Source organism: Rousettus aegyptiacus, unplaced genomic scaffold (assembly GCF_014176215.1).
Source record: "Rousettus aegyptiacus isolate mRouAeg1 unplaced genomic scaffold, mRouAeg1.p scaffold_m13_p_12, whole genome shotgun sequence".
NCBI classification, from domain to species: Eukaryota; Metazoa; Chordata; class Mammalia; order Chiroptera; family Pteropodidae; genus Rousettus; species Rousettus aegyptiacus.
The window spans coordinates 79416571-79428862 of record NW_023416287.1 but is presented as its reverse complement, the minus strand read 5'-3'; the positions used below and the strand labels follow the sequence as shown (position 1 = coordinate 79428862).

Below are 12292 nucleotides of genomic sequence, written 5' to 3'. Positions count from 1 at the left end.
TTTTTGCTTTATGAGAATTGTTTAAATTCTTGGCGCCGTGTATATAACATATATTTCTTTAATTTCCCTCTGTTAATGATATAATTTCATTGTATTATGGAAAATCAGATATGAAATGAATAGGAACACTTTTATACATCTTAGCACTCTCTGAATAAACAGATTTTCTATGAATTCTGAAATATCACAATTCAAGTATTGTATTCAGTAAACTGAGGTCGAGAATAATAAGAGAACTTGGATTGGGGAGAAATCAGAAATACATGTAGAGACAAGTTTGATAACTCTAAGCTACCAGCTTGACTTAAAATTCATTTTTTTCATTTAGTTATATTACAGTCATAATGACATAGCCATAAAGCTTTATCTATAAATGCAAAGGAAAAAGAAGATAGCGTGGCTAGATAATTCAAGGTTAAAGAAAAATTGACAGAATATCTTCCTAGTGAGAAAAAGATGAAGAATGTGTTGACTTTTATTTTATAAGAATTATTAAGACCAGAAGTTTCAATTTATCAGTGGAAAAAGAAAAATTATCCAATGCACTTTTTAAATCCTTACCACACATAAGCAAGGGTGTATCCCAGGGTACTCACACTGTGAATCTCTCCAGATAAAATTCCTTAATGTGAAAATCCAGAGAGAAAAATGTGTGTGTGTGTGTGTGTGTGTGTGTGTGTGTGGACTGATAAAAGATTAATAGTTAATATATGATTCAAATTGAAATAAAATTCCAAAAAATAATTTTCTAAGAAAAAATTAATTTAGATGTCATTTATTTCCCTTAATAGAATAAAAATCACAGGTACTCACCTAACCTCTCGATGGAATAATATCGCTGTTTACTATCCACACGTACTGTCTCGGCATAAGGACTCCCAACACCGTAACCAATAATGTAACCTCGCACCACGATGTTTGGGTTCAAGGGAGGGGTCCAACTCATGATGATGCAGTTAGTCTGGGGCCTCACATGAAGAGAGCTTGGCTGGTCAGGGACTTGAGACTCTAAAATTCAAAAAGAGGCATCACCGGCCTGTCTCATAATAGCACATACAGCATGGTAACATTTCATTTAAACAAGACTTAATATGTTCCACAGATCCTTATCGGTGCACCACTTATGGCCCATGTTCCTCACTGTTTCAGCATATGATACATTTTCTGTGTTTGACTAGAGTTTCTTAAGCACAAGAGGGTACTGAATTCCTTCCATGGGGACTGTAGCAGCATGCATCTTTATTCTAATAGTTTTTTCTTTAGGCTGATTTTTTCCCCATGTATTTCTTCTTAGGTGTCATTAGCAGAGTGAAATTGAAACAGCACACAAATCACGTTGACCAGCTTAAAACTGGTTCTGTTCCCTAAAGCAGATTGGCAATTAATGCAATCTTTGAGTTATTTTACAGAGACAGCACTCACTGCGCATGTGCGATCCCTGTCCTCAGGATGAGCCCAGAACCAAGAATCTTAAGTTTACCAAATTTGAGTAATGGAAGTGTGGCTACTAGAGCCCTAAAGCAAGAGGTCCTTCAATGAGAAAGATGCAAAGCCCAGACCAAATATGGATGAATATAAAAATGACAAATCAAACCCTGATAGAGTGGAATTCCTTTGTCCTTCCTTTTGCCCTTTGACCCTATACCATAATTAGCCAAGTTCTAAAACCCTCCAATCAAAACTTGCTCCACCAACGTTACCTCATGCCACTTTGTTCTCCCTAACCCTTAAAACTTGTCCGGATGCCAGATCTGGGAGACGGATTTGAGCTGTGCCTCCTGTCTCCTGTAAGTCAACTCAGCATTAAATAAATAAGCTCTTTCTTCTCTAAAGGCTGTTGTCATAATTTTGGCTCTTCTGTACATCAGGCAGCGGACCCTTGCTCAATAATAAAATCAAGGAAGATGTAAGAAGAATTGAAAGGAAAATGAAACATCAAAAACTGTTTTCCCCAAGGATTACTTACTCGGATTTAAGTAAAACATAAATAAACAAATAAATAAACGTGCCAGTCCTTTCTTAAGAAATTGTCAGGAGAAAACAGTTTAGGGCCATGGTTTGCTCAGCATGGTTAGGATGGTAACTGACTAATGTATGGTTTATTGAATCTGTGAAAAGCTCACTTATTAGGAAAGTAAAGGAGATTGTGGCCTGGATTAAAGCCTCGTGGCCTTTGGAGTGTGCAACTTTGGTTTAATATCAGGCTTTGTCACTTATTAGCTGTGTGTCTTCATGACCTCATTTATCTTCTCTGAGTTTACCTTCAAATTAAATTGGCATTCCAAATTATTGATAGACTCAAAGATTGAGCTATGGAAGTGAAAAAGAGAAGAGTCCAAATTTGCACTGTATGCTCACTAGCTGTGAGAGATTTTAAGATCTTATTCATCCTCTTTAAGCCTCGGTTTCCTCACATGCAGAATGAAGATAAGGATAGCAATGGTCTCAGATGATGGTGGGAAGACTTAATGAGATAATGCATAAAAGCATTCTCATTATGAGTAGCAATTAGGGAGAGAATGCACATGCTACCTAGATATAAATTTTCTTTTAAGGAGATTGTGCGTTCAACTTTAATAAACCGTTATTCTGATTTTTACATCATCATTCTTCCCTATAACCTCATCCTAAAAATATTTGAATATTTTTGGACACTTATCATCATTTGATTAATAAATATTTATAGGTTGTCTACTATGCTTAGGGTGTGGGACAGGTACCCCTAATAATCAGGACACAGGAGAGAGTAAATATGATAGATATGAAACTTGCATTCTTGAGAGACAAGAAAAAAGTAGTTGAATATATTATTATAAATATTTTGATAGGTTTATTATAGGCACATGTAAACTATTCTTAAAAAATCAGGTAAGTATTCTGGGAAGAAATTTTAGAAAGAATGTGCCCATCTAAACTTTCATACTCCATTAAAAGTGCTTAGCACAGTTCCTAGCAATTAATAATAGGTACTCAAAAATATTAGTGATTTGAACCTTATTCAAACTATTTGTGTTCACTATTTCTTTCCTAACTGAAACTCTCTAATGGTAACTTATGTCAAATTATGCAAGAGAATTTGATGTTTAAAGGTAATATTATAATATATTTTTCTCCTTGATGGAATAGCAAAAGGAGATGCAATTTGTAGCACCAACTTTACCCATTTTCAACACGCACATTTCCAGCTTAAGTAATATATAGAAGAGAGTCTTTTATCAATGTTTTTAAAATAGGCACCATACTAACAGCTTTTCAAAAGATGCTACATTCTAAACATGCTACATCAACAGCATTTTCTAAACATGCTTTTCTTTTCTTCTTGAAGATGCCCAGTTGTGAATAAAAGGAGACAAGCTATTATTTGTCTGTCCTGAAAAATCCTGGTGATGTAATATGCAAAGGCATCATAAAAAATTATCTCAAAATGTGGACATAAACCTTAACAGCAGAGACACAATGTTTGTGAAGGATTTCCCACTATAAAACTTAAGTAAAAGTAATAAAAGAGATGAAAAGGATGGATTAACACTTTTCACAAAGGCCCTCCAGTGTCCTTGAAATGTAATGGGCTCTACAATAAATTCAGTTGAACACATTTGAAGCTTTTGCAATAATTTTTGAAATGATAAGATAATTTTATATTTAGAAAATGAACCAAATAGTATTCAGATTTTCTGCAATTGTGACTTTTTACAAACAATATGAAAGACTACTAATTTTAATGACAATATTTAACATCTTTCACAATAAAATGAAAAAAACTATTTAAAATGTTTTCAGAGAAATAACTTTCTCCATCTTTCTGCAAACAACAGAGTAGCTCCTCTGCAAGTTAGTTAAGTTAGCACCCACAAAATTATATCTATTCGCGTTTCAGGGGTACAATGGTGATGCATGCACACTACACACTGGATCTTGTGGAAGAAGGGCTGTTAGTACACATGACACATCTTTATATTTCGCTGTATAAAAATAGTTTCAGTCCTAGATCCAAATGTCACAAACAATTTTAACATTATAAAAAATAAGGGCATTAGTATATAAACATATATTCTGCCTCTTCATCAAAATATCTCATGGCCTTTCACCACCTAATTAAGATCATAGGGCCAGAAAGAAGGGTGCCAATCAAGGCAGTGTTAGACCTAAGCCATTCATAATACATGGTCTCATCAGAAAGATGACTGTGTTAGAAGGTTATTCATAAATCTGAAATAGTCCATTTATTCCCCCTTCTCATTTATTAACATAGAGATAGAAATGAAAAATTTCCTTTTATCCTATATGAGTAAGTTTTCTCTGACACAGATGACTTTATGGATTATGAAAATAGTCACTAGTGGAATAAACTATAAAATGTCAATTTAGAAAATTTGCTGTAGTAGGGAAGTGATACTAGTTCTTTTTGTTTGGAGGCTAAAATTTCCTACTTAGAAGTACATGGAAGATTTAATACATACCTCTAGGACAATGATTGCATAGATAAAGCACAGATAAGTATTAAGGCAATTATTGAAATAATCTGCAACCAAAGAACAAATTTTGCCTGAAACATCCAAATTAATGAGGCCCAAATTTTTTACTGGAGTCTGAATTATCAAGATGACTAGGTCAACTGCCATTCTTGATTATACTATGAAATTATGGATTCTGTCTTAATTTGTTTCTAAAGAACACTGATTGTTCTTTGAGTGGTGATTACAGATTTCCATTAATGAGCAAAGTTCACATATAGATTGACCCCTGTGACAGTTCAACAATTACTGTGCATCTCCTATGTGCCAGCCATAGTAGTAGGTATTGGGGATATAGTTTTGGGGGGTCAGTAAGACAAAAAAAACAAAGAATGAACAAGGAAATCATGAGATACTTATAAGTGCTATGCCAATGGCATAGTAATGGACTCATCAAGTCCGGTGTCCTTGGTAGAGTCTAAGGTGGATGATCAGAAGAGCCAGTCAAGCAAACATCAAGACGGAAGCTCCATAGGCAGAGGTAACAATGGCCACTGGAGCCCTATAGCAGGAATGAGGTTGTTTTTTTTTTTTTTTTAAAAAAAAAAAAAAAAAAAAAAGCAAAGGAAGCCATTATGACTGGAAGGCAGAGGGTATAAAGGAAGATAAAGATAAAGAGTCACCAACTGGGAATGGAAAATGGTGTAGCTGCTATGGAAAACATTACAGCAGTTCTTCGAAAAATTAAAATAGAATTATCGTATGATCCAGCAATTCCACCTCTGGGCATATTCCCAATAGAAATGAAAGCAGGAATTCAAACAGGTATTTTTATACCCATGTTCATAGCAATAGTCAAAAGGTAGAGACAACCGAAGTGTCCCTCAACGAATGAACAGATAAACAAAATGTGCTCTATACACACAATAGAATTTTTTCAGCTTTAAAAAGAAAGGAAATTCTGACACATGCTACAACATAAGTAAGCCTTGAGGACATTATGCTAAGTGAAACAAGCCAGTCAGAAAAGGACAATCGCATGATTCTACTTATATGAGGTACTCGGAGTAGTCAAATTCATAGAAACAGAAAGTAGAATGGTGATTGTTGGGGCTGGGAGGTGGGAGTTATCAAGTTGTTTAATAGGAAAAAGTTTCAGTTTTGCAAAATGAGGAGTTGTGGAGAAGGGTGAATTCACTGAACTGTGTACTTAACAATAATTAAGATGGCATATTTTATGTTATGTGTATTTTAAAAATGCTTTTGCACTTATCTGTATGGCCAGTGTGGGAATGAAGTGGATATATTTGGGACATTTGGAAGGTGAAGTCAACAAAGCTATAGATTGGATGTGAGTGGCGTAGGAAAGAGGAGACTGGATGACAACTCATTTATCTTTGGCTGGAGCATATGGCGGATGATGTACTGAGATGAGGAAAAACAAGTGAGTTGTTGGGTCACGTTAAGTTTGAGATGTCTATTAGTCACATCTATGCAGATGTCATAGTATTAGACGAGTATAAAGTATGGGGATTTGGTGAAAGGCCATGGCCACTTACACAGATATGGAAGCCATCAGCCTTTCATATAGGAAGAAATTTAAAATAGGAGAAATTTAAAATAACTGTGTATGAATGTAGATTTAGTATATGTGTGTAAAAAAATAAATTACAATAAAAATTCTCATTATTCAGAGAAGAAAACTGAGGATGGAGGCCAAGTCTCTCATTTGGCATTCTTCAATATCAAGGCCAAGGGAGGTGAGGGATCTTGAATAGTTGTTAAAATTTATTTTATTCGCCTTCAGACTTCCTTCTTCATAAATTCCTCATCCTTTTCCTCTTTAATTTATTTCAGGTACTCAATTCCCCCAGCCCTTTTTTTAAATAAAGAAATTTATTTTCAGGGGAAGATCCTATATTAACCATTTGTCCCTTACTTGTCAACTTCACTAACATCCAAATGATGTTGATATAGCCAACTTCTTTACGATGACCTAAAGGTCATGTTTGATCTGCCCCTTCCCCACCTGCTCACTGCACCCCAGTTGTCCACACCACACTGGACACTTTGCTGTTCTTCACACTTCCCAGGCATGCTCTGGCCTCAGGGAACTTGTATTTCTCTGCCTGGGATGCTTTCCCTAGGACATACCTTTCTCCTTCACCTCCTTTAGGGTTTTGTTACTTAATTTCCAGGTGTAGCCTTCCCTGGTTACTATATTAAAAATGGCTAGTTTTTCCTAATCTCTAATAATTCCAATCTCCTAATGATCTCCTTTCATTATCCTCCTTAGTATTTATTATCACTCACTCTGCTACCTATTTAATGTGATTATTTCATTATTGTCTCAACTCCTTCCAAAAATTCTGTCACTCTAGGAGCTAGAACAGTTCCTGGCATGAAGTACTCAAAAATATGGAAACGAAGGTCTCTATTATTTATAAGGTTCAATACAACTGTCGTATACACTGTCAATATAAAATTACCACAATTTTCTCTAACTCCATAAAGTAAGAATTAAAAAAAAATTGGAATAACATAGCATATATTTCTTTATAGAGAATTGCATAATGTGATGCATACCCAAACACTGTCTTCCCAGACAGGTCTGGTTCATACTAATGCGTCCATTTCTATTAGCCCAGCCTTCTCTCACCAATGGGCATTATCTTCCTTAAGCCACTCATCTCTGCCAACTTTGAATGCTATTTATTTATTATAGTGGAAAACCCACACCTATTCACCCTCAAACTCTAATGTATTATTTTTTTCAATTCTGTTCCTACCATCATCTCAGTATTAATTTTTAAGTATGTTTTTTAAATGTATAGGCAGCCAATATTCATTCAGTGGTATATGGTTCTGTTCATTTTGAAAAACCCAGTGAGCATGGATCCACCAGTCTCACCATGGTACGGGACAGTTCCATCAGCCTCGATTTTTTTCTCCTGCTGCCCACTTTGTAGTCATTCCTTTCCCCAATCCCTCAGTATTAATGTAAATAATGAATTTTAAAATTTCATTTTGCTACATATATATACTTTTTTTGACTAATCTTATTTATTTTCAGCATTCAATTTTTAAATTACCATCCAGGTTTTTGTTCTTGTTCCTAATAACAACAATGGCTAAAGTTTATGGAGACATATTATGCATAAGCGTCATATTCAGCATTTCAAGAAACGCTTTATCATTTAAAGTTTTGCACAGTTCGTGGTCTTAGTAATTCCATAAATTTTATGTTACTTAATCTCATTTTTTTTTTTTTACTTTTTAAAGTTAGGATTTATAATTTTAACTTTTCGTCTTTTGCTTACTTTTAATGTTTTCCTTCAGCCTTGTTTTATGTTAACTAATCTCATATTCCATTATTTTACTTAATTGGTAGCTACTTTTATTTGTCTAGTGCTAATTTAACTCTTACTGCTGTTGAAATTGAAAATAAATGTTGATAAAAACAAATTAAATTGGTGGTTGTCAGGGGCTAGGGGGTGGGGAAATGGGGAGATGTTGGTCCAAGGGCATAAATGTCCAGTTACAAGATGAACAAATTCTGGGGATCTAAACAATACAGTATTATATACTTAAAAGTTGCTAAGAGCATAGATCTTAAGTGTTATCATCTATACACAGAAAGGTAATTATGTGAGGTGATGAATGTATTAACTAACCTTATTATGGTAATTATCATGTTATAGCTTAAGAAAGCTGGAAAAAATTAAAAAGAAAATACGATATAGGACAAAATCAGGAAAAAGAAAAAAAAATTCAAGGGGAGCAAGTGGGTATATAGTCACTGTTGTAAACAGGGAGTTTTGACAGATTCATTCCTTCAGTATCCCAACAGTGAATTCTACTTCTGGAAAAAAAAAAAAAAGTGTTTCCTAAAGCTGTGTCAATTAAACTGGTAGAACTGAGGCAGGGGTGGCGGTGCTGCTCATCTGTGTCCTTTGATGCCTAATATCGACAATTTACTCCTAGTGACAATAAAGGCAGACCACTAGAATAAACTTGTCTGCCCAGCTCCAGTCAATAATCGACATCTCCCCGAAGAGACAACTGATCAGATTCCAGGTCCTATAACCTCTGAATGTTTATATGCCGATCATGGTTCACACTGACGATAACTCAGTGGGAAGAAAGAAGAAAAGAAGTTAAGATATTCCCCAGGAAAGAGACACTCAGTGCCACGTCCCAAGTTCAATCTTAACAAAACAATAAAGATTCTTTCCTTCCCCGGCCTTCTCTTGTTTGGAGAAATCGCAATAGTCCAATTTCAGATTATTGATAGGGAGACACCAGTCTTTTCTTTTCTTTTCTTTTTTTTTGTTCAATGTTGGATAAACATGAGCTCTTTCTGTGGAGTTCCTGATTTGACAGGTATCACCAGAAAGTTCATATACCTATTTAGGAAGGAGACTGGCGTGTCAAACAGAACACGGGAAAATACACACGCTCGCACGCGTGCGCTCACACACACACACACACACACACACACACACAATGAATTTCAGTATTATTTACAAGCTCCTGACTTCTTGGGTAGGAAAAGCTGAGTTTGACAGTTAGAGGTGATGCGGCTTTCTAAGAGCAGCTATGGAATCAGAGCCTATCAAGATCTGAAGGATCTGTTCTCTCAATTTAGAGTTCAAAGACACCAACTTAAAATATCATAAAATATCATTAAAATCACAGATGTTTCTGTCATGATGCATTTTAACAGCTACTTCATGGTGAATAATCTCCAGACTTTTGGCCCTCCAAACGATAAACCCCATTCTGAAATGGGTATGGTAGATAGGGTCTCAGTCCTTGCTACATATGTATTTCCATGAATTCTTCCCTTCTAACCAGATTATATCCCTACTCGCTCAAACAAATCTGTTTGCTCTAAAAAACACGTTATATACAAAATCTTATGCTAAGCTGCTCTGTAGAAAACTTGGATTTTCATTTTAATATTTTAGATGAGGAAAAGGTAATGTGTTTCTACATTTAAGGAAAATATACCAATGGGTGTTTCTAGCTCTCATTTATCTGTAATTGTTTTTTGACTATAAAAACGAGGAATCAGACGGTATAAACTGTATGAGTTTTACTTAACTAATACCTAGCTATGAATGTTAATATATTCACTCACCTATTTAATATTAACTGAGTGACTATTATGTAAGAGACACAGTCAGTACACGGCACTGAGAAGTTCAAGTCGAATAAAAGCATGATCTCTGTTTCCAGTTTACTGAGAAGAGTGGGATAAATGCTGAGATAGTATGCTCAAAATAGAAGGTTAAGAGGAAAGATATCTGAATGAAACTATGACAAGAGAAAGCTTCTAAGAAGTAAAACGTTCAGTGACTTTCAAAAGATAAGTAGGTGTGAAGTCAAGTGAAAGGACATTCTGGTGGAGAAGATGCCAAGTGCGGATGTGTAAGGTGATAAAGGGAATGTGGAGGGGCATGAAGATATGCAAAGATGTGATGGACTTGAGGCTGAAGAACAGGACCACAACAGAAAGAGGAAAATGGCATCAGATCTGGTTATGAAAAATCGTTCTGGCAGCACTATGGAGTCTAGAGAGGAGGGAGAGCAAACTGGGTTGGGGGTGGGGGAAGCTATTTTTAGGAAACAAATGATGAGAACCTGACATAAAGTATGGTGGTGGGAGTGAACAGGAGAGGACAGATGCCAAATCTAACAGGGAGGTAGAATTATTGGTCTTAGCGAATGAATGTATACTGGCAGGGAGCAGAAATGTAGGAGTTGAGGATGGAGGGGAACCTGCTGGATTAGGTGACTGGTGGTCACCGGTACCAGTCCCCATGTGAAGGACACAGGAGGAAGAACACGGCCAGCTATAATACAATTGACATCTTGAAAGATCAGCTCACGACCTCTGGTTGTATAAAAGGATGTATATTTGAGCCCTCCATCCTCTCTATACTTGAAAATACCAAAAGAAAAAAAATAACAAAATCTTTAAAAACACCTGTGACCTTTAATTTCTGAAGTATAGAAGAAATGATAACTTCGTACTCTTGTGCCTTCAATTCTATCAGTAGAATTTACCACCATCAACTAATTCGATGTAAGAGAAGAAAGCTTTTTGTCTACCAAAAGTAATGGCAAGTTTCACCACCATTTATTGAATAATCTACTCACTGAAATGACAACTTTATTTTAGATATATTTCTCAAATATAGCAAGCAAAATTTCTGTCTTCTATGTTCTGTTACACTGATCTACTTGTTTATTTCTATGTCAGACAGTACTTTATTGATTTTAAATCAGGCTTTATAGTAAATGTTAATGGTTATTCTCCTTTTCCAAAACTTCTCGGAATTCATTTACATTTATTCTTCCATATGAAGTTCATTCTGATTGAAATTATATTAAATTAATTGTTAATTTGGGAAGAACTAACATTTATATGAGAGTAAGGTTTTGCATCAAGCAACGTATGTATCTACTTATTCATGTCTTCTTTTATATCTTTAAAATGGTATTTTCTTCATATATGTTTTATATCTTGTTAAATTTAGTCCTAGGTATTATATATTAGGTTGCTCTATAAATGCATTTCATTTTTTAATGTTAAATTAATTATTGCTAGTATAAGAAAAAGCTATTTTGCATATACATATATATGTAAATATATATGTATATACATATAGAAAATATCTTTGTGTGTATATGCGCGCGCGCGCGCACACGCACACACACGCACACACACACACATATATACACCTTATTAAATTTTCTTAATTCTAATAGGCTTTTAGTGTAGTTTCTTGGAATTTCCAAATGCAAACACGCCATTTATAAAAATTACATTTCTTTCCTTCTGTAATAAAATGTTATGGCATTTTAAGTTTTTTGTTTTTATTTTCTTACCAAAACCTCTATATTATCATATAGCAGAAATAATAGGAAGCATCTCTGGTTTGTTTGGATCTTAAAGACAATGTATTTAGTATTTTACCATTTAGTATAATGTTTAGTTTTAGTTTCTGGCCAAAACAATAACATTTTGAAAGCTTCCTTATATTCCCATATTAACATTTAAAAAAAGTTTTTAAAAAATTGGTAATAGCTGCCTTACTTTACAAAATGTTCTTCTGTCTCTATTGATATTATATAATTATATAATGACATCCCTTTAAATTATATCTCAATTGGATAGTGCGCTGTCAAGATGTACTGAATGCATGCTTTACTTTTGTATTGCTGGGAATGTATCTATTCTTTTAATGCAGACAACAAGGTTTTATCATCATGAACAAGAAGAAGCGTCATAAGACCAATCGTATTGGTATTTCATATTACTGTCAATATCTGAATCTAATTTATCAAAATCAGCAACAATAATAAGCATTTATTGAGTGTTTAATATATATCAGAAGCACTGTCAAGAACTTTTTTTTTTTTTTTTTTGCCATTATAGTTACTTCCCACAAAGATCCATTGAGATGGAAACTGTTGTTATACCCTATTTTAAAGATGAGAAAACTCGGGTCTTAGGGAAGTTAGGTCATTTGCTCAAGATTATACAGAGAATGGAGATGATTCAAACCTAGTTATAAAGACTTTAGAGTCCACAGTTTTATCTACTATATTATACCTAGAAAAAGTAAGCGATCCCTAAGTGGATCGAACATTTCATGAGCACATTAGAAAGGGTGCTAGGGTCAAGGAAAGGATTGGAAACTTCTTCAAACACTTATCCAAGTCTACATAATTTGTACCATCCTTTGTACAGTGGAGCTCTGAGATTTATAACCTCTTGCCCAAGTTCGAAAATTACATTTTAAATTGCTTTCAAAAATCCGTTTTGG

At 34.6% G+C, this 12292-nt stretch overlaps 1 protein-coding gene across 3 annotated transcripts in view; it reads right to left on the bottom strand.

The window, feature by feature from the left end:
- The window catches only part of DCC (DCC netrin 1 receptor), a 1187310-nt gene that overhangs the window by 144692 nt on the left and 1030326 nt on the right, over positions 1-12292 (bottom strand). For all 3 annotated transcript variants that reach the window (XM_036230053.1, XM_036230054.1, XM_036230055.1), the window contains one exon: positions 814-1008. In XM_036230053.1, coding sequence (XP_036085946.1) covers positions 814-1008 — 195 coding nt within the window. The remainder of the gene's footprint in view (positions 1-813; positions 1009-12292) is intronic.